Raw genomic sequence first — 21,853 nt, 5'->3', positions numbered from 1 at the left:
TATAGAACCGACCGTTTGTCGTCCATTCGTACCGCCTCCACACCCGACTTGAGAACACCATGGCGCGCTTGAGGAACCTGCTGATTCATCTTTTTCCGATGGGACCATAGCCATGAGAGCAACCCACTTGCAAGTCGGCCACGTCTTCATGTTCGGGAGGCCACCCGCTCTCACTCTCTGTATAACCCATTTTGCAACGTCATCTTCCTGGTCGGGCGCGAGTCTCTGTCTGTCTATTGCTACCGTTTCCCGGACAGAGTGCTCAGAGAACACAGAGCACAGAGAGCAGAGCCCACAGAGCACAGAGAGAGCACAGAGAGCTGTATAAATAATGGCACGCGACGGTTTGAACTAACTGCTTTGTTTTCTGTCGTGAACCATGCAGCCAACACGTCGCTTACACTTTACGCGTTTTTTTTTTACGTGAAATATTTATTTTCCATATTACGGTTCGGCCAGTGGGGTGGCCACTCGTGGAATCGCCATAGTAAGTGCGTATGGCGCTCTCTCGAAACCTGAGAAACGTGATTTTGTTTGATTATGTTTTATTCTAGAAAATACAAGTCGCACAACGTTCATCGTACTCTTCTTCAGCCAATTATGTCAGGCAGAAACGTCCCTCTCCAGGTTGCCACCACTACGGCCGCCCTTCCCAATCGGGATAATTATACGACGCTGGGGGTGGGTAAAGGGTCGCTTCAAAAAGCGACTATTGGGGAGATAAGTGGGTTTTTTTTTGTTTAATTGTACTCAAAAATACCTGATAAATTGAAAAGTTTCTCTGAAATCCAATTTTGGACATTTTCTAGAATAATTTCACTCCAACAACACCACCGCAAATCGAACACACGCCCTCTCAACTCTCCTCCTAACCTTAAAAACGCGTTGATGTAGATATATTAGTTGCTGCGCGTGGCTAAAATCACCAACATCACTCAATTCACAATGGCTTCCCCCGAAAAAGAGACCCCGGACATTGGGGCCGAGTACGAGACCTGGAAGAGGAACTGTCCGTACATGTACTCGTTTGTTTCCGAAACCACCATGACGTGGCCGTCTCTGACCTTCGATTGGTGTGGTTACAGAGAGGATGAGGCCGCGGGCATGGGGGTTCACCAGGCGCTGGCGGGCACCTTTTCGCAGGACAAGGAGGAAAAGGAGAAGATTGTGCTGATGGAGAGCACGATTCCGCTCGACTTGGGCGACCTGGGCAAACTCGGACCCAATGGACGGCCTGCTGATCTGCGATTCAAGACAGTCAAGGAGTGGTCCCATGACGGAGAACCCAACAAGATCAAGAGCTGTGGGGATTTGATGGCATCTATCAACGGTGAGGGCACCATCTTCGTCAGATCTATCACCGGCAGCGTCGATGAGACACCTGTTACTCTAAAGGAGCACACAACCAACGCCTTTGGTCTGGCGTGGTCTGTAGGAAGAGGAGGTGCTGGAGACCCCGAGGCATTGGTTTCCGGCGGCGAGGATGGAAAAGTGATTTTGTGGAACCTGGAGTCCAAGAAATCGACCTGGAACATCACCACCTCCTCCGTCAATGATGTTGAGTGCCACAAGACCTTCCCCTACATTATTGGAGCTGCTCTGGAAGAAGGATTCATTGCTCTGTACGACACTCGAGCCCCCGAAACAGCCGGCGGTACACTGACCCGACCGCCCTCGGGTGACAAGCCCACTCCTTACAACTGTCTGGCTTTCTCTCCTCATTCCGAGTATCTCTTTGCTGCTGGTTCGTCCGAGTCCACCGTCAACCTCTACGACATTCGAAATACCGGCTACCGGCTGCATTCTCTGTCTGGTCACAATGGCGCCGTGACAGGCATCGAGTTTGATCCTTTCCATGGACAGTACCTCGCCACTGGAGGACAGGACCGACGAGTGATCATCTGGAACATGAACACCATTGGCTGTGAGCAGTCGCAGGACGATGCTGAAGACGCGTCGCCCGAGCTGTTTTTTATGCATGGAGGTCACACCGCTCCCGTATCTGCATTTGCTTACAACCCCGAGATGGAGTGGTGTTTGGGATCGGTGTCGGAAGACAATATTGCTCAGATCTGGGGTGTCAGTGACAAGATCTACAGCCCCACGGAGCTGGAGGTGATTGAGGATACTCTGGAATAAGAACTAGGACCAGATGTCGCTGGTGGGTACTCTGGAATAATAACAAGTACCGGCCCAATGTCACGGGTAGGGTACTCAAGAACAAGTTCCGTCCAGATGTCGCTGGTACCAACCAGATGTCCTGGTAGGGTACTCTGGAATAAGAACAAGTACCAACCAGATGTCCTGGTAGGCTACTCTCGTTTGCATTCGATTTAAACAATTAATGTATGTATACCACATTTATTACATTACATACTACTGTCACTTGATGGTCAGTCTCTCACTGCCACCATCTGCCCTTCTATAACCACAGGATCAAGGGTCAAAGTGGCAAGCAGAAAGTAGTATAACAAAAACCGTAGCGACACAGGTGTAGTTCATTGTGTCTTTGTCAGATGGGACGTGGTTTGAGGGAACTGTAGTAGAATGAGAACGAAGACGAGGTACAGCCTTGCAAACCCTACAATGGCCATGGACAGTGTTTTTCCGAGGTCAACTGGCCGGGAACAAAGGAGTCATGTTGCCTCCTACTGACAAGGAGAAGAGAGCAGTGGTTGGCGGCGTCGATGGTACACAGACATCCGAATACAACATTGATAGCGTTTCCCTGACGCATCTGATGGGATTTGAGTACATACTTGTCGTTGGCTCCCTTGAAGAAGTTTGGAAATGGCTGTCGTCTCTTAAGAGGACTGTCGTGAAGCGGCAATCATGTTAGATAGAACCTGGTTCATTGGAGAATGAGCAAGACAGTCTTCAATCCAAGCTAGAAAGAAGACCAGGCTGACCAGCTGTCAGTCAGATTGTCAATCTTTCCAAACATGATCTCTTCAGAGTGAACCTCCGAGTCAGTCGTTGTACAAGTAGCCCGGTGTCAATGTTGTTTTTTGAGTGTGGACATGGTGATGGGGAGGCACTCATGTCCTAAGACTGTTCTATATGGTGTACTCATACAAGTTTTTCCGTGGCAGAGGAGTTCACAATGAGTCTCGCTAATGGAACAGTCCAACTACAAGTCACTTTGCAACCAACTCTAGGGGGTTCTCTTGAGTTTCTACTCACCTCCACGGATCGTTATTGACTCTCGCGCAATCATGCCTCGAATATGCTGATAAGCGCGGTTAATGCCTAGATAATGCAGATAAGACTCGCCAACATAGATAAGGAGGGACCGAAGCATGAATGGTTATCAGTCTATGAGATCTCACTTCTGTTTGGAATCTGTGACATTTTCCATGTCGAAGTCAAGTCTTCAGCGGGTTTGACAGTAGTGTCGTCTGTCTCCTATCACCGGAACTTGGGGACTGAAAGATCTACTTCTGCAACCTGCTACGAGTATCTCACCATTGACTTCAATGCTAATAGTGAAACAGTACTCAACGACTGAAGATGGTATTACTCCGATACTGTACAGACATGCCACTACATCTAAAAACGCACTGTAGCTCACCTGGAGACGATAACAGTGTCGTCTGCCAGAAGCAAAAAGAACTACCTCAGTAGCAATGACAACCGAGAGATTCGAACTCTCGCCTCCGAAGAGACCAGGATATTTGTCAAGGTATTGCCTTAACCTGGCGCCTTAGACCGCTCGGCCAGGTTGCCTGTGTTTTTCGTACAGGGCGGTTCCTAGTATATATGACCAGTCCTACAAGTACATCTCTTAGTATGCAATTGACTCGAACCTGGATGCCATGTTCTGAGCGTGTACAAAAGGGTAAATGTATTGTATTGCAATTATATATGTATTGTCGCTGTAAATACTGGTTCTGTTAGTATCATAAGACTCCTTGCTGTTTTCCTGCTGGAGCGAAAAGTTTTAGTTGGACTTCAAATATAGCTGTCACGATAGACATTCCACCTCATTGGCCCAACACTCGCTTGATTTCACGGACGGAAACTTCTGCTTCTTGACAGAGCCCTTAGAGGCCCTGAAAGGGTGTCATGACTTCAATGCTGGAGTCTGGATCCATTAAACGATCATGACGTCAGCTCTCTACACTTTAGACGTCTCTCGACAAGTGCTAGAACCGTTGGCAAGTCCTTTATCGCCATTTGCATAATCTGCTAATACATGGTTCGTCGAAACCACCAACCTGTCGTGTTTCGCATTCCACTTTGGTCCACACATCCACCTGGAGTCATACATCCAGTCGTTCCTCTGGTATCCGCCTTGAATTCCCATTTTGAGTCGATCGCTTCGTAAACTGGGGGTGGGAGAGACTCGTAGAGAGGAGCAGAGTCGTTTGCGTAGTCGTTTTTGAAGACCATGTTTGTATTCTTTAACCGGGGGTACTCGCACAGCAAAAAGTCTTCATACTCGAACGGCACGAGGTTCAAACAAGCGTCCACTGGCTGCGATCTCCGCGTTCTGGAGAACACCAAAGGGGCAGACAGAGACAGGTCCACGTACCTTCGGGTCTTCTGATTGGGCTGGTCAGTCATATCCAGTTGTGAGAAGCGCAGCGACACGTGTATCTTGTGCACTATGTGAAGAGGGTGAGTGCGAGAGGTTGATGCGGATAATTTGTCGATGATCCGGACATTCAACTTCAGCGTATAATCCAGCTCTGTCTCCTCGGCTCCGGGGATGAGAAGATTGCCTCTATGGATGGAATCGAAAAAGTTTTTCTTCACGTCGAAGCCTTCTTCCCTGGCTTGCTGGAGTTCTATTTCGTCGTGCTCCAGCTCGTCTGAATCCGTGTATCGGTTGGAATTCACGGTGAGGAGTCTAGTTTTCTGCGCATCGTTGGCGTTTGAATTGCAGGTTTGGGTCACGGAGATGTTGACGGTGTTGAGCCGAATGGGCTTCTCAAACAGTGTAGTGGTGATCTTGACGGGGATCTCGGTATCTTCATTCAAAACAATGACTTTCTGGGGGTAAGAAACAACAAATCTGAGCTTTTTGAGCCAAGGAGTCGACACATTGACGGGGAGAAGAGCCTGGTCGTTCATCTGTCTGTCTCGAGCTATGACAATCTCCTGGCAATAGTCAAAGAGGCCGCAGTTTGAATGTAACCGCTTTTGGCAGCTCACCTGGGTCTCCAGAGTGTACCACAGCTTGCTGGAGTTGTGGGAAGCAGTTTCATGAAGCCCAGCTGGAAGAGTGCAGTGAAGTGGGTACTTGTGGGTGGAAGTCTGGATAGATACAGGACTGGCGATTTCAGAAATGGGCCCTTCCACAGGCTTGCATCGACCCGAAAAGAGATCCCATTGGACCAGAGTCTCGTTTGTTTGAGTCCTAGTCTCCGACACGATCATGTGACGAACAAGAGCTGCGGTCATCTTTTTGACCCGCATGCTCTTCGTGTACTTCACGGTGACAATGGGTGTAAAATCCACCATGAGTGATCTCTGTTCGTGCATCACTTGTTCAAACGAAGGTAGAGGCGAGTCGGACCGGGAAAGGGAGATTGTTGTCTTGGAAAGAGCATCTAGCCCTGTGGTGTTACTGCTGGGTGACCCATGATCATCACCATCATCATCATCATCATCATGGGACTCTTCTGCTGGTGCGTAAGGAAGATCCAAGTGGGTTCCCTGATAGGAGATGATGACGGACATTTGGTCACCGGGAAAACGGCCATGGCCCCTCTTTATCTATCTATCCCGATAGGAGCTGATCTTTAGCGGCTTTTGCTTGGAACCTAGAAAGATTAGCCTCCGACTCGTGCCTCGGAGCTCTCCCTGCTGTTACCAGACATTCATCGGTAGATGATACAAGTACGAGGTTTTTCTGCAACAACGGAATTCTAATCTTCCGCTATTGATTCCTTTTGTCCAATGTCTCCTTCACTCCTGCTAAATAGCAAGTGGCTACGCCATCGTGCCGTGTTCACTGCTCTTCGCTCTCTCTATTCGCTCTCCTATCAGCAGCTGCGTCTTTCTTTACAACCGCATCTCGATGTCACTGATCACAGTCTCCGAGCAGACATAACCAAGGCCCTGATAACTTTGAGACTCCGAGGGTTCACAATACGATGTCCGATTCTGCATCGGAGTTCGAAAATGGAAGCACACCGGGGGGATAAAAAGGTTCAGCCGCAAAAAAAACCAATGGGGGGAGAGTTTGTCTCTGCGAAGCTCAAAATTGTTCCCCCCGCCCATTTCTCACCTGTAGGGCTCCTGTCGACTGGTTCGCACGGCCCGTATGCTGGCGGATTGATGGTCTCGATCCAAACCGACCTCAGCGTCGCAGGTAAGGCTCACAATCGACGCTAATCAATGTTGCTCTTCGCGGGGCTGTTACTTTCCCAACCCAATGGCTGTTGCTCTCCGCCAACCCAATGGCTGTTGCTCTCCGCCAACCCAATGGCTATTCTCTCTCCGCTTGGGTTTAGTGCGGATCCGAAAACCCTAGCTCTTAGTTTGGAGATGTGTTGTAGATACCTCTTTACTGTACGGGAAGGATGTGCCGAACAGGACCAGTCTGTCGGTAGTCTCGCCGTTCTGTCGCCTCCCCGTTCTGTCTTGGACACCCGGACACAATGATTGAGGGGCTGTGACGGCCGATCTGTTCACCTTCCAAGGCTCTCTTGAACATGCCGAACCGTAAATCACTTGGTGGCAATTCAGTTTCATTTCAGGGATCGCCCTTCTTATTGCAGTTGGTCGCAAGTGACGATCGCCACCCCAAAATGTACGCTCCGCTGAGACATTAGTTTGTTTGGGGACTCCATCGGTCAGGTAGATGATGATCTGAGGTAGGAAAAGTATATTACACGTACATACGAGCATAGCACTTTATCATACTGTACCCGTACTCGTACTCGTACTAGTACAGTACTTGTAGTTTTATCACTCATACTTGTTTCGATGTATGATTGTTTTCGATGTGTATGATTGTTTTTCGATGTATGATTGTTTCTTCACAGACTCTGAGATTCAATATAGTAGTCGTCGTTGTCATTGTCGTCATGGTCCTGTAGATTTGCCATCAGCTTGTATTCACCCTTGATCTTCCGAGTACCTCGAGCTTTTGGAGAACAGGAGCAGGTAGAAGCCCAGGATGGAACCGAAAAAGACAGTGAGGCCAGGTAAGTGGGGAGCTGAACGAGGAAATAGTATATTGACCATTGTATTTCAATCTCTTCGTGTTTTCGCCGTTTTTTGTTCTAATGATTCATTTTTTCGCCGTATTTTAACACCTTTTCACGCTCACAATGATTTGAACTTTTTTGAAATCACTATTGGTATCCTGGCCGAGCGGTCTAAGGCGCCAGGTTAAGGCTAATACCTTAACGAATTTCCTGGTCTCTTCGGAGGCGTGAGTTCGAATCTCACGGATATCATTTTTTTGCAATTTTATATTCTCTCTTTGCCGCAGTCCTTTGTTCCATTATTCGCTTTTCCCTTTTGGAAACAGAACTTTTTGTCCATCTTTTTTTGGTAGATTTGGTAGACCGTGCGTGCATCTATACTGTATATATAGTGCAGATCTTTTTTATAAAATGTTTATTTGAAACTTTAATTTGAAATGGAAAAAAATTTGAAAAAAATGTCTTGAAATTTCAATAGACAAGTCCTGAGCCGTCGTGTGTGTAGACAAGTGACGAGTACATTGCGAGTCATTGTTTTATGAAGCGGCTGTTGATTCTAATGCTTTTAATTCTTGGTGTCGTTCTTTGGTGTCATGATGTCGTTCTTTGGTGTCATGGTGTCGTTCTTTGGTATCGCATCGTTCATTGGTATCATGGTATTACAGTGTCAATATATATAACTCTTCCGCTTCACTACCATACCATAAGTGACAATCATCCTTCTCGAAGAATGACCACAAGCAGGGTAAACGAAGCCGTAGAATCTAAGAACTGTCGTCTTTCTGATTGGTTAAGGACAAATATATACTTGTAGAAGCACAATTATTTGGTCTTGTACTGGTCTAAAAAACCGAAAAAAAAACCAGAGCGAAAGCCAGATTTCCAATCCGAAACCGAATTCCAGGTTCAACTTGTTTGCAGGCCCTGGTTTCTGAAATGTAGTTGTCTATCAAGTCAGGGTTAGTCAGGGTTGATCGAAAATCGATGTCTCTGGAGTATGAACCAGACTACACTTTGGTCGCCACTATAACTGGATCAGACGGAAGAACTGATTCTACAGGTTTTTTGATACAAACAAATCCATCGGTACAGTACTGAACGTACCAGTTGTTATATCTGTTCTTCAAATCTGTTTTCCTGCAAGCTCTGATCTGGTTGGAGACATGACAGACAAGAGCCTGACATATGCCAGCAGTAGACGAGCAAATGGCTCAACAAAAAAAAAAAAAAAAAGAGCTCGAGAAACTCGAGACCTAGCTTGACAACCGAGAAGATTCGAACTCTCGCCTCCGAAGAGACCAGGATATTGATTCAGTCACCTGAACCTGGCGCCTTAGACCACTCGGCCAGGTTGCCGCACGTGAATGCAGCGGTGGCTTGTGCACATAAGAGGGTGAAAGAGTGGTGTTGAATACATTTTTTCCCTTCTACTCCTCTGACACCCCTTTCTTCAAAATCAACATCATTCATTCAAATATCAGATCCACATTGCCTACAACTTGGACTTGTCCTCAACCAGACTCTTGTAAATCATGGCTTCAATGGTGTTCCACAGAACCATGACATCCTCATCACCAAACGGCAGAATCTGGGACTGGGCTAGGCCCGCAACCCCCTTTTGTCTATCGACCCACCAGAAGGTGTTGATGATTCCACTCCACCAGCCAGTGTTGGGTCCGCGGCCGGTATCGGTGGGCTCAATGGTCAACATGAACGAAATACCCCAGCCCTGAGGAGCGTTTCCTTGAGGGTATAGCTCGGGGAGAGCATTGGTGTACTCTGGCTTGCCCGGGGGAGTGGCTCGTCGGCCGTAATTGGGCCACTGGGGGATCTGGTTGGCAAACATGTCGTCTACAGACTTTTCACTGAGCACTTGCTTGCCGGTGTCGGGCCCCACTCCGTTGTTGAGCAGCATGGCCAGTAGTTTGACGTACTCGCTACCCTTTGCAAAGTAGCCTGCTCCGAAGGACTCAAACTCAGCGTCCAAAGAGTATACATGTTCTCGCTGGGTCATGGTTCCGTTTTCGGCGTCTTTCTGGTGCAGGTTGACCAGTCGGTCTCGCATGCTCTGGGTGGGCTTCATTTCGATATCTGTGATTCCCAGAGGCTCGAAAATGTCTTCCTGGACAATCTGCGACACAGGTTTGCCTCGCAGGCGCTCAATTACCACGCCGACCCAGTCCATGCTGGTTCCGTAGCCCCAGTCTGTGCCGGGCTCGAAAACCAGAGCGGTGTCCAGCACGTGTTTGTCTCCCGCGAGCTCGTCGACATGGGGGAACAGTTTGATGAGCCAGGGGTGGAAAAAGGAGTACGAAAAGCCGGCCGTGTGACTGAGCAGCATTCTCAGGGTGATTCGGTTCTTCTTCTCCACCAGAGTGGGTTTTTTGTCGACCATTTTGATCACCTTGACGTCTTTCAGTTCGGGGCAGATTTCCTCCAGCTTGTCGGAGTCGTCCAGGCCAATCAGACCCTTCTCCACCTGCTGCATGGCACAAATGGCTCCAATGAGCTTCGAACAGGACGCCAGCCAGAACACCGAGTCGGTGGTCATGGGCGCGGGGTTGTCGAGTCCCATTTGGCCGGCCGCGTAGTTGACCAGCAGCTCGCCCCGGCGGTTGACCACGTTCATCACAAACCCGGGAATGACCGACGGGTCCGAGCAGTAGGCGTCAATCAGCTTGTGGATGCTGATGACGCAGTCGTTGTCAATGGTGGACATTATTGGTGTGGATGGAAGGCGGCAATTACCAATGAGTTGAGAGGCGGATTGAAAGACAAGTCTGCAATCGATGTTACACAAACAGTTCGAGTCCGGGAAATCAATTGGAGTTACACAAACAGATCCAAGTCTGTGGGATTTCTCGGTCTTTTTGTATCTCCGTTGTGTACACAACTCGGTTCAACTATTTCCCCATATTGCTAAATAGTCCCTACTGCAATGCAACTTTATTGAAAAGGTGGGGTGCTTAGTAATGTGTGGGGGCGGGGACGGAGGGGTGTTTTGGGGGTCTGGAAAATGGGCATTTTGGCAATTATCTTTTGCATGTCGAATTGGGATCGACGGCGAGATCGACAAGAGAGTCTGACTCTGAGATCTGACTATATATCAGCAACCCGCCGTCACTATCCGTCATTCTCACCGTCACTAGCACCGTCATTCTCATCGTCATTCTCACCGTCATTATCACCGTCATTATCACCGTCATTATCACCGTCATTATCAAATTGGACAATCTTTCTAGGTCTAATACTCACGCTCGCTCGTGCTCATACTGTACGGTAAGAGCCCATTAAGATCCAGTACCGTCCTACAAGAGAGTACAATACCGCACTACAAACATGAGATGGAAGCTACAAAGGTGCGACCGATATGCCACATGACATGACACCGTGATCCCCAATGTGTCAAAGTCGTCAAAAAAAGTACTGGTGCATATCCTAGTTGCGGGGTTCGCCCTCTCCGGGAGCTACTGTGGAGCTACTGTGGGTTTAATGGCTGTTCAGGTGGTTCTTGTGTCTACTTTAACGTCGATACTAGACTCTCCAGTCCATACTGTGCCATAGAGAGCTTCTAAGGACTTCTCCAAACATGAAGGAAGAGATGAATGGTACGATACGAACCTCAGATGATGGTTTTCGGGTCTCATATCACCACATTTTCGTCCCATGTCTCCTCTCAATTCGCTCTCCATCCCCACCCACTGCCAAGACTAGCCGCGATGCGATGCGTCGTTAGCGTCGTTTCGGGGGCTAGTCGGAGCAGCAAAAAGGATCGAGGAGATATCAGATCAGACTGAGCAAATGGCGGTATCAGGCTTTGGAGAATCGCTTTGAACGGCGCTGCACAAGTCCTAGGAACACTGAAAAGAGTTTTAATCCATTTCTCATGGTTTGTTCAATGATCTTTGCTAATGGTATGTTTATTCACGGTTGTTTTGTCAATGGTTTGTTTTATCAATCCCAGAACTGTACAATTTCACTTTTTTTTTTTGGGGGGTTTTTTTCTTATTTATATCAAATATGCCAACTACATTGTCAACAAACCTACTCAAAGTGTAGTGGGAGGTTCAACAAACCAGAGACAAGAGAAGAGAGACAAGAGAAGACGTTCAAACTTCTCCAGGAAGACGTAAACTACAAGAAAAAGTACCTGAAAACGATCCAATCTAGCGGGTTTTCTCAATGGTTGATTTCAGAACCTTTTGCTACACTTGTACTTGTACTAGTGATGTTATATCCCTCTCATTCAACCCATGCAATTGAGCTGGACAATTGTCTACAGTAAAAGAGCTAGTACAATGATTCACTATCAGACAAGAATATATCAACGAGAGTCCTTCTGGATGAATAACCAGAGTTATAGTCCCCATTTCAACCGTCTGATCTACTTGTAGATACTGTACAGCACTTACTCTACACGTGACTTTTTGATCCATGCCTTGACCATACCCTCCTTCTGTTTGATGACTCAGCCGATAGCTCTGAGATACTACAGATACATACTGTACTCGTACAATACAGCCACTGCTAATACTTCTTGTTCAAGTATTGCAATCCCAGGTTTTCATCTTTTTATCTGTACAAGAACCCTTCTCTCCACTACACATCCTCCAGATCAGCCCAATGACAACCGATGCAAATCAATGACACTCCTCAGCCACCGTTCATCTTCATCATCCACTCGGATTGATGTTGTCTGAACTTTCAGCCAACTTTCAGCCATAAAACTCTTCTCTGTGGCTGATTTTGAATGCTAGTGTCAAGCCACAGCTAGAGCCACATTTGGAGCCACCGCGGGCGACTGGAGGCACAGTAACGTGGGTTGGAGAGTCCACGTGATGAGTTTTCCGTTGCATTTACTTTTCTCTCGATCTGTTGTCGTCGGTTCCGAGTACTACACAGCACATTCCAAGTAAATTCGCTAAATCCACCCCACCTACATTCAGCTGCAACTACGACCCCCATACTCGCATCTCCCTCACGTGATATGAAGACGACCCGGCTCTACCGTGTCCGCCTCCGCCTCCACCGAGAAAAGTGGCGTTGAAACCCCCCCAAATTGCGCCACAGAGTGACTCAGGTCCACGATTATCCCGAGCCAATCAAGTTTCCCCGATTGCCATTCATTTCCCAATTACGGTTTAGTGGCTTGCATATTTCACGTCGCTTATGTGGATAGGTGCATACTCGCCACATTTCACGTGATATGATGAGTAGTGAGATGCATATTTCATGCAGTCCAAATGGGGCGTGAAAAATGATATAACACTGAATGATTTACGACTGACATAAAACACACACCAACAGAAACACAGACACACAGACACATAAAAGCCGGCGAGAGAGAAAAGGGAAGAAAATGCAACTACTCACCGCTCAGAAAATCGACGGACATCGCCACATCATCACAGGACAGTCGAATCTGGCCTTTTCGCGCGCACAACGATCTCTGGAGTGCGGAGCCCAACCCATCTATGTGGGAACACAACTTCCGGAAGCCCTGAAGGACCTGGTGAAGACGGGGAAAGTCGAGCACGTGGACGAGAGCTTCCAGTTCCGCCACGTGACGTCGCTGGGCCGGGACGAGGTGTCTGGAGTTGTGGATCAGGTTCTTGTGGTTGGGGTTCATCAGCATGAGGAGGTTGATCTGGGGTCATTGTATCGACAGTGTTTGTCTTTACGGGTTCCTCTCAACGTTGCGGGACACCCCGAGTACTGTTCTTTCACGTTTCTGGCGTCGTATGCCGACGGCGACTTTCAGTTTGGAGTCACCACCTCCGGCAAGGGCTGCCGACTGGCCAATCGTCTCAAACGAGAAATGGTGGCGGCTCTGCCGGCCAACGTGGACGAGATTTGCAACAAGATTGGTTCGCTGCGAGAGAGAATCTACGAGGAGGATCTCAAGGATGTGTTTGAGGCAGAGGACATTGGCCAGGAGGATGACGACGCCGAGCAGAAGCGACTCAATGTGCTTGTTGTGGAGGACTCGGAGACGTTCATCCAGAAGAAAAAACAACGACTACGATGGTTGAGCCAGCTGGTGGAGTATTTCCCTTTGGGAAAGCTCGCCAATGTTTCCATTGATGATCTTAACAGAGCTTATCATAGTTCTCAAGAAGCCGACGCCAAAGAGAGTCAGCAAAACGGCCAGGAAGATGACTCGGCTCCCGCAGTTGTTGATTCTTCTTCCTCGTCTTCAAAAGCCCACATTGCATTGATTGGATCTGGGCCGGGATCTGCTCAGTATCTCACTTCCGCTGCTCTGGAGCGCATCAACAGTGCTGATCTGATTTTGGCAGATAAGTTGGTGCCGGAGTCGGTTCTGGATCTCATTCCGCGGGCCACCGAGGTGTTTATCGCCAAAAAGTACCCCGGAAATGCCGAGGCCGCCCAGACTGAGCTTCTGGAGCGCGGTCTCGACGGCCTGAAACAAGGCAAAATGGTGGTTCGACTTAAACAGGGAGATCCGTACATTTACGGGCGAGGAGGAGAAGAATACATCTTTTTTGCCGGCCACGGATACAAGCCCGAGGTTGTTCCGGGCATCACATCGGCTCTATCTGCCCCGCTGGCGGCAAACATTCCACCTACCCACAGAGATGTGGCTGACCAGGTGCTCATCTGTACGGGTACTGGACGAAAGGGAGCCATGCCTGTGATTCCCGAGTTTGTCAAGTCGCGAACAGTCATTTTTCTGATGGCTCTGCATCGAGTTGACCGACTTATGGAGGCCATTTCTGCCACTCCCGGCTGGGATCTGTCCACTCCTTGTGCTGTGATAGAAAGAGCTTCTTGCCATGACCAGAGAGTCACCAGAACCACTCTACAATATCTCGTCGAGGCGGTGGAGGCCATTGGCTCGCGTCCCCCGGGCTTGCTGGTGGTCGGGCATAGTTGCACCATTTTGGAGAAGTTGGACGAGGGTCAAAAGTGGAAGATTGAAGAGGGATATCATACGGGAGCTGGGGAGACTTTGAAGGGGTTTTCGGCGCTTGCGTAGACTTGGAGGAAAGATGTTTCAGACCAGGCTGAAGTCGAGGAGTAGAGCAAGACTAGCATGGACCAAAATCGAGTACAGTATATGCTCGTGTATTACTAGACAGACATAAAAATGCATTATTTATCCATATCAGAAGTTATGTGTGGGACCGTATGTCTCCGGGCTAGGTAAGGGCCTTGAACAACGGCTCCTCTTTTGGCGGGACAGTCGGGGAATGTGGAGGAGCTAGAACAAGTCATCAGAAGATGAGTCTTTTGGAGTCAATGTCGTTTCTGCGACCAGATCAGAGCGTTTATCTACACCGAGGCTTCAAGAGGTCCACATTGCTACAGGTGACAAGAGTCTGTCACGGCTCAACCACGTCCAGCGATTGATCCAAGCAGGCTGTAGAGCCAACATCAGCACCGTTTCGCGAGCTGGCTGGAGAGCTCGGTGTCAAGTCTGCCAGCGGGTCGCTCCGGTTCATGTCTGTAGCGTCAACCGCGCCTCTCGAGTAGCTGTGGCTGCAGCACTTCTACAGGAACAAGACGGAAGACAGACAGTACGGCTGTTCACCATGACTCCTATAAAATCTAAAATAAAATATAAATAATGATAATAGTATAAGTAAAAATAATAGTTAACATTGATTAATTAAATAAAATAACAACGATAAAATAACAACAAAAAATAAAAAATAACAAAAAAATAACAAAACAACACCGGTTCATATATTTCCAGTGATTGACGTCTACAGTATCTTACCCGTACTCGTACAAGTATGTACGTTTTCCATCGGCCATCTCCGAAACTCTACTGACAATGATAAGCGAGAGATCGCAACTCCCTCTCTTCTTCTTCTTCCCTCTCTATCCACGACATGTACAAGCTACCTGCGATAGAAACGGTACCGTCGCTGCCTGAAGCCGACCAGGAGCTGCTGCTGGATCATCTGTTTGAGCCGTGTGCCACTCTCAAGCAGCTTGTGATCCGGGGCGCAATCCGCCAACAGTGCCACGACTACAACGAGCTGATTGAGCGGGTGCGGGCGGAGCTGCTGGAGCTGCTCAAGTCGGGCGACGACACGGATCCGCGGATCAACAGAATCATCGGCGCTCACCCGCGTCTGGGCGCCCAGAAGGTGGACTCGTCCCACTCTCAGGCGGAGCAGAAATCGCTGCAGGCCAGGTCGGCACAGGAGGGCCTGCGGCTCGAGAGACTCAACAAGCAGTACGAAGAAACGTTTCCAGGCCTCATCTACGTTGTTTTTGTCAACGGACGATCGCGGGAGGTCATCATGGAAAACATGGTGGAGCGGATCAACAGAGGAGACGTGAAAAAGGAGAGGCAGGAGGCGTTTAACGCCATGTGTGATATTGCAAAGGATCGCGCGAGCAAGTTGGAGTGAGTGGAGTGACTGCGTGTGAGTTGGTGGTGCGAGATTGGCGCGAGTCGACTGACGCGAAATTGTTCTGCTCCCATCAGTTGAACTCATGATCAATGACTTGGCTACATGGCTACCACCTGTGTTCAGTACAGCACGAGTACTGTACACATACTGTTCAGCAGCGACACTTTTGGACAACAAAATACTGATAGATTCCTTCTCTCCGACACTACCTGAGTACCGAGTACCCACGGGTACTGGTACATTTTTGGATCTCAGATCCTGATTCTGAAACATTGACATGAATGACATGAATGATCTTTGCCACATCTGTGACATTAACGACTATTGCTCGTTGCACGGGCGTCACAGTCATAGACTAAAAGATACACACGATGCAATGGCGCAGTGATCCCATCATTTCGGATGGTCTATTGCGAGCCGATGGACTTGTGAGCTTTCCAGAGTATGAGCTTTCCCGAGTAGTTTACGAGCTTTCTCAGAGTAGTTTACGATCTGTAAAATCCGTAGAATCGGTACAAATGGTGCTTGGGATACAATGGTATGGCTTCTAATACAATGGCATGACTTCGAATACCACGGCATGGCATGGATTAATTGGATTGATTTCGTGGGTTTGAATGGCTGCTTAAGCGGCTCAAAGTGGGTGCTTTCAATGGAATTGGTCTTTCTTTGCTGTTTTATTGTCGTTCGTTTCTTCGGGTTCCGTTGGTAGTGGTTATGAGAACCGGTTAGTAAGCGGGGCAGTGGTAATGAATTAGAACGAACGGTTTCAAAAGAAAAAAGCGAAGATCCAGTCCAAATGTTATTCTTGCGTCTTTTGTGGCCATTCAATGAGGTCTGCTGTTGTGGTGAATGTGAGAGGAGCGGTTTTTTTTAAAAAAAAATTTAATTGTTTTTTTACCCGCTGCAGGCTTTTCTAAGTAATTTCCAGTATTTTCCAAGTAAAATGTAACTCCCATTCTTAGCTAAAAATTGGGAGGAAAAAAGTCATTTAAAAAAACACCTGTAATTTTTTATTTTAAATTTTATTTCTCTCCACGATCCTCTCATCAACCAACCCACACCCACATTAAGGACGATAGAAGGCTCCAGAGGAGTTTTTCGTCACGTGACCATATCCTTTGCCACGTGACCATGTCATTCCCAACTCACCTCCAAGGTGAAGTGTCCATCGTCATGTCGATTATGTCACTCGATATTGTGGATACAGCTCCGTTTTTGGAAGATACCACATGACGACACACCACATGAGATAAATTCGGTGATATCGATGATACATGCCCAATTGTCAGGCGAATTCGGTGGTTCAAACAACTCACACAATGTATTCTATGCTGAATTTTACACTTTCGATTCCCCAACTTCCAAGCAGCGATACCAACTCAGGGACCTTGAGAATCTGCGCGTGGGGCTTTGAGCCCATAAGAACTCAGCAAATGCACCTTTGTACGTGAGATTCATTTCAACAACAACAACAACTACAACAAAACAGTACACCAAAGCAATTATCGTCAAATATCATAAAATACCATTAACTATTATACAACCAATCATAAATAAGAAGATGTGACTCTTGTGCTTAATCAGAGGCAGAGTCGGCATCCGGAACGGTTTCCAGGGTGACCTTTCGAACGGGAGAGCCGTTGTTGACGGTCTTGTTCTTCTTGATGATCTTGTTGGTCTTGTTGGTGACCTTTCGAGGGATCTCCTCTTCGTCGGACGAAGACACGGACTTTTCAATCTTGGACTTTTCCGACTTGAGCTGCTCGACCACAGAGTCGATGGCTTCGGCGGTGGAGACGGCCTTTCGGATAAGTCGGGTTCGTTCCTTCTTTTCGTCGGCGTTGGTCACGGCCATGGAGTCCAGCTGGTCGTAGATCTGTTCAAGTTTGATCTGGGCCTGCTGAATTACCTTGATTCGCGACGTGTAAGAAGACACGGAGTTAGAGTACTCGGAGTCGGACTGGGTGGCGGCCTTTTTGATTCGCTCGTAAGTCTCGACCGATCGATCGACCACGGAGCCCAGTTTGGCCAGCTGTTTGGACACGTCTTTTTCGGTATCGACAGGAGACGAGTAGACCACGACTGGAAGGGAGGGGTTTTGGGGAGTTTGAGGGGGTGGAGGGGATAGAATTGGGAGGGAGGAGACTGAGTCTTGGCCTTCTTTGCCGCCTTTTTCTTCTTCTCCAACTTCTTCTTCTCCAGCTTTTCCCGCTTCAGCTCTTGTTCGGCTTCGATCTGGGCTCTGGCGGCGGCCTCGGCTTCGGCCTGGGCCTTGAGGGCAGCCTCCTGGGCCTTTGCGGCTCGCTTAGCGGCCTTGGTGGCCTTCTTTGAAGCCTCAGAAGGTCGCTCATCGTCGCTCAGAGACTCGACAAAGTCTGCCAGAGCAAGATCAGGGTCGGTCTGAGTCTCGGCCTTGGCAATCTGGGGCTCGGAAATGGTAGCGGGGATGCCTAGAGACTGCAGGAACGCCACCAGGGGATGGATTTCTTCGGTAGGCTCCTTGAGGTTCGAGTCGTCATCAACATCGGTAGATTCGGAAACAGGCTCGGGCGCAGACTCAGACTCGGTTTTTGTGGCGGGCTCCGAAAGATCAACCTGCAAAGGTCGCTCCTTGTCATCGGCCAGAGTCTCGGTTTCATCTTCATCGTCGGATCGGTAATGAACATTGACTCCGAGCTGTTTGAGAGCCTGAGCAAAAGAAGGGCCGTTTCCAGGACAGCCTGTGAGCTGCGAGTAGTAGTCAGCGAACGCCTCGGCTTCGGATTGCACGGGCTTGGGAGCGGAGTGGGAAAGCGATTTCTGAGCAAGTTTGGCCTTCTCAGTCTCAGCTTGTCGCTTCTCCTCAGAAGCCTTCTCGGCGGCAAGTTTTGCCTCAGCCTCAGCCTTTCGCTTCTCCTCGGAAGCCTTTTCAGCTGCAAGTTTGGCCTCAGCCTCAGCCTGGCGCTTTTCCTCCTGGCGCTTTTCCTCCTGGCGCTTCTCCTCTTCCAATCTCTCGTGCTCGGCAATCTCTTCGAGAGCGGCTTGTCGAGCAGCGTCGGCCTCCTGGGCAGCCTGAAGAGCAGCCTGTCGCTTGGCTTCGGCCACACGGACCTTTTCCAGAGAGGCGGCCTTGGCAGCAGACTGCTGGATCTGCTTCTTCTGCTGCTCCCGCTGTCGTCGAACAGACTCCTGTTGCTGCAACTGCTGCATGTACATGTAGTCAAACAGCTGCTGGGCCTGTTCTTGTCGGAACTGCTGGGCCTGGAGTTGCTCCTGTCGCTTCTGCTCAATGAGCTTCTGATGGAGCTCTTCCTGGCGCTTCTGTTCCTCCAGTCGCTTCTGCTCCTCCTGTCGGAGTCGCTCCTGCATCAACTGGCGCTGATAATACTCCTCAAGAGCTCGTCGCTGAGCAAGCTGCTGCTGGTATTGGTACTGCTGGTACTGCTGCAGCTGCTGCTCGTAGTCATAGGGCGAATAGACAAATTGCATTGTTTCTTGTCTTGTTTGTGAGGATGTGTGATTGTGTTGGTTGACAGAGACGGCGAAATCCCCACCCTATATACACCATTGCCACCTGACGAGAATCATCCAGAAGTTCTGGACGGGTGCATATTATATGCATATTATATGCAAAATCATGCACTCACCACTGAAATAAGGTTATCTGAACCTGGCGGAAATTTGGGGAAGCCGCGAGAAGAGTCTGGAATCGTCGTATTTGCGAAAATGCGCGAAACGCGGATTTCGGGCGATTTTGGGCCTTGCGGGGAAACAGAGTAATGTGGGGAAATGATTGCATTGCCCAGAGAGAGGTCCCGTAGCTCTAGAGGGACTTTTTAATTGCTTACTAATGTGACCGTGGAGTTGTGTGGAAGTTTCTAGAAGGGTGATGAAACCGAAACTGGTGGAATGGTTGAATGCACGTGTTGTAGTATGAGTCTACGCCGTGGTTGAGTCATCTACAATAAATCACGAGTACAAGAACTATAGTATATAATTTTACACCTTTTTTATTTTTTTTATTTTTTTATGTTATATTTATTTTTTATTTATTTTTTTTTATTTTATTTTATTTTATTTATCACCTCCCAGTTTCACATATTCCTATCCTACTTCTGGAGTTTGCCACCCAAATAGAAGATAGGCGACGCTTTTCAAACGTCAGAATGATCCCTGGGGCTTCCGTTATTGGATTGTATGGTATCTCTACCGGTAATTGTAGCTCGTTTCGTACTCTTTCCTCGTATTACTCATACTGCCATACTTCCATGGCCTTCACCGAGAGATTTCCAGAGTATCAACAATCTTACGGCCTAAACGCCAAACGACAGCCGCTCTGTCTCACTTTTGCGCAACTGAAAACCGCTCCAGCACCGAAGACATGTCTCGTACCGTGTTGGTGAGACACTGTTGGTGAGACACTGTTGCTGGGTTCGATTCTGTTGAGACCGGGAGCGAGATCGGAGGTGTTAGTTAGATACGAGTTTTAGAAGTGCCTGATGATAAGAGCGTAAGAGTGGCAATATCATATTGTACGGTATGTACGGTGTGGTACGAGTACGAGTACGTTCTGTTTAAAAAACAAAAAGAAAAAAAAAAAAAAAAACACAAGGGATCGAGCCTTGGTCATTTCGGAAAAATATTCCCACACAAGTTCGAACTCGGACTATTTCGGTTTGTGGTTTTTCGGATATAAAGCCGACTATCCGAGCAGAAAAAAACAAAAAAAACCCTGCCGTAGATTGTGTGTCACGTGACCGACATATCCGACCCGGCTCGGCTCGGGATTTCGTCCAGTCAGTATTTGAATCACGTGACTGGTGGCGTCCGCAAGGCTCCCTTCCACGGCTCTGCCCACCTTTTCTGATGTCGTTTTTTTGGTGCCACAACTTTAAGACATGGAGCAATACGAACATGTTTAGAATTAAAAAAAAATTAAAAAAAAAAATTAGGAAAAACGAGGGAAAAGGGAGAAGGGGCGGTAGGAAAAAAAAAAAAAGACAGATTATATTCATGTTCTCATGTGGCTTCTGTACAACTGATGCCTGCTGTGGGTCTTTGGTGGTAATCTGGTGTTTCCCCCCCCCCCCTTTTTCTTCTTTTTTCAGTTTTTTAAAAATCATTTTGCCACTTTTAATGATATTTTTAATCATTTAAATTATCCATGTGAAACTCGGGTGGGGTCTCCCGACAAGGTCTTCCGACTGGACGAACTTGGACTTGCCGGATTGAAACAAACGAGGGTTCACAAGCGCGGTTTTTCAGTCTTTCTCTGCGCCTCGAAATGTCTCGAAACCACCATGTTGAGTTTTTTGGGGCTGCGGGAAAAAAAGGAGTTCGGAAAGAAGGGCTAAAAAAGCCGATGGGGCGTGGCGAGGGTTTGGGGCCGTTTGGTGCCGTTCGGGACCGCTTTCGCGGCAGATGTGGGTTCTGCGGGGTCGTCCGAGCAGATTCCGGGCTTCGGGGGACTTTTAGGACCTCTGGAGCAGTCGCTAGGTCCTGTTTTATGCCCGTCAAGTGACCGATGGGGTTTCGGAGTTAATTTCGGACTTCGGAGTTAACGTATGGGTAGAGATAGTTGCACAGTTGTATGTACAGTTGTACGAGTCGTATCTCCCTCGAGCGTCACATGACGTTACGTATTATGACTGGCTGCTGAGATTTTATTGCTTTGAGCGAGCGGCTACAAGTAGGTCGGGCAAGGGCAGGGTCAAGGGTGTGGATCAGCCCTTCTGAGGGAGAAGGTGGTTGATGACTGGAACTACTTTGGGTCATATTACAAAAACTGGATGTATTACCGATCTTTACACGTACGAGTAGGAGTAGGAGTAGGCCTGTAGGTCGTCTACTCGTAGGAGTACCCCGCTGCTCCGTTTGAGCCTCTTGGGACCATTTTTCACCCTCATAACGTCCTTCCAGCGTCCTCCTTGCCCTCGTGGCGTCCTTCTCGCCCTCGCATCGTCCTTATCACCCCCTTCCAACCCCTCCAACCCTTCTACTAAATGTCCAGTTTCCAACTCGTTAATCGCGTTCGCACGGTTCGAACCGACGAACCGGCAACCAATCAGTCATCATCAGCATCAGCTCGGTGGGGCAATTTTAAACTCCAGAAATAAACTCAAGGTTTGCATGCGCATGGTACACTTTGTGCTGTTTTTAGCATGGCAGACAAAAGGCTTATGGAAGTTCCGAGAAGAGATAGCGAGCTTGTTTGGCAATCAGAGTCATTATATTACGTTATCGCGTGGCTTTGTATATAAAGGGGGCGGGTCCGCACTCCACCTTTCACACCTCACCACCACACACCCAACGTATCTGTGT

The 21,853-nt window shown here is 48.4% G+C and overlaps 7 protein-coding genes and 3 non-coding genes across 10 annotated transcripts; 4 read left to right on the top strand and 6 right to left on the bottom strand.

Moving 5' to 3' along the window:
* Positions 1-945: 945 nt before the first annotated feature.
* YALI1_A01717g (uncharacterized protein) lies at positions 946-2,139 on the top strand (the record flags this gene model as incomplete). The annotated part of the gene is made up of 1 exon (XM_499647.3): positions 946-2,139. One exon carries the CDS (start codon positions 946-948, stop codon positions 2,137-2,139), a length of 1,194 nt encoding a protein of 397 aa, XP_499647.2.
* Positions 2,140-3,627: 1,488 nt separating this feature from the next.
* Positions 3,628-3,726, bottom strand: YALI1_A01689r. The gene has a single exon. It is a non-coding gene; the product is annotated as a tRNA-Leu (tRNA).
* A 462-nt stretch (positions 3,727-4,188) lies between these two features.
* YALI1_A01670g (uncharacterized protein) lies at positions 4,189-5,685 on the bottom strand (the record flags this gene model as incomplete). Its single annotated transcript, XM_499646.3, has 1 exon — positions 4,189-5,685. One exon carries the CDS (start codon positions 5,683-5,685, stop codon positions 4,189-4,191), a length of 1,497 nt encoding a protein of 498 aa, XP_499646.3.
* Positions 5,686-7,312: 1,627 nt separating this feature from the next.
* YALI1_A01654r lies at positions 7,313-7,412 on the top strand. Its single transcript has one exon. It is a non-coding gene; the product is annotated as a tRNA-Leu (tRNA).
* A 1,007-nt stretch (positions 7,413-8,419) lies between these two features.
* On the bottom strand, positions 8,420-8,516 carry YALI1_A01642r. Its single transcript has one exon. It is a non-coding gene; the product is annotated as a tRNA-Leu (tRNA).
* Positions 8,517-8,652: 136 nt separating this feature from the next.
* On the bottom strand, positions 8,653-9,879 carry YALI1_A01628g (uncharacterized protein; the record flags this gene model as incomplete). Its single annotated transcript, XM_499645.3, has 1 exon — positions 8,653-9,879. One exon carries the CDS (start codon positions 9,877-9,879, stop codon positions 8,653-8,655), a length of 1,227 nt encoding a protein of 408 aa, XP_499645.2.
* Positions 9,880-10,491: 612 nt separating this feature from the next.
* Positions 10,492-10,852, bottom strand: YALI1_A01618g (uncharacterized protein; the record flags this gene model as incomplete). Its single annotated transcript, XM_068281606.1, has 2 exons — positions 10,492-10,638; positions 10,682-10,852. The coding sequence occupies 2 exons, from the start codon at positions 10,850-10,852 to the stop codon at positions 10,492-10,494; spliced, it is 318 nt and encodes a 105-aa protein (XP_068137707.1).
* Positions 10,853-12,519: 1,667 nt separating this feature from the next.
* Positions 12,520-14,160, top strand: YALI1_A01602g (uncharacterized protein; the record flags this gene model as incomplete). The annotated part of the gene is made up of 1 exon (XM_499644.3): positions 12,520-14,160. One exon carries the CDS (start codon positions 12,520-12,522, stop codon positions 14,158-14,160), a length of 1,641 nt encoding a protein of 546 aa, XP_499644.2.
* An 859-nt stretch (positions 14,161-15,019) lies between these two features.
* Positions 15,020-15,547, top strand: YALI1_A01577g (uncharacterized protein; the record flags this gene model as incomplete). Its single annotated transcript, XM_499643.3, has 1 exon — positions 15,020-15,547. One exon carries the CDS (start codon positions 15,020-15,022, stop codon positions 15,545-15,547), a length of 528 nt encoding a protein of 175 aa, XP_499643.1.
* A 1,911-nt stretch (positions 15,548-17,458) lies between these two features.
* YALI1_A01537g (uncharacterized protein) lies at positions 17,459-19,021 on the bottom strand (the record flags this gene model as incomplete). The annotated part of the gene is made up of 1 exon (XM_499642.3): positions 17,459-19,021. One exon carries the CDS (start codon positions 19,019-19,021, stop codon positions 17,459-17,461), a length of 1,563 nt encoding a protein of 520 aa, XP_499642.3.
* Between the last annotated feature and the right edge of the window lie 2,832 nt (positions 19,022-21,853).

This window comes from Yarrowia lipolytica, chromosome 1A, assembly GCF_001761485.1.
Source record: "Yarrowia lipolytica chromosome 1A, complete sequence".
NCBI classification, from domain to species: Eukaryota; Fungi; Ascomycota; class Dipodascomycetes; order Dipodascales; genus Yarrowia; species Yarrowia lipolytica.
Note: the sequence above shows the minus strand (reverse complement) of the source record. Positions and strands in the feature narration are given on the sequence as shown.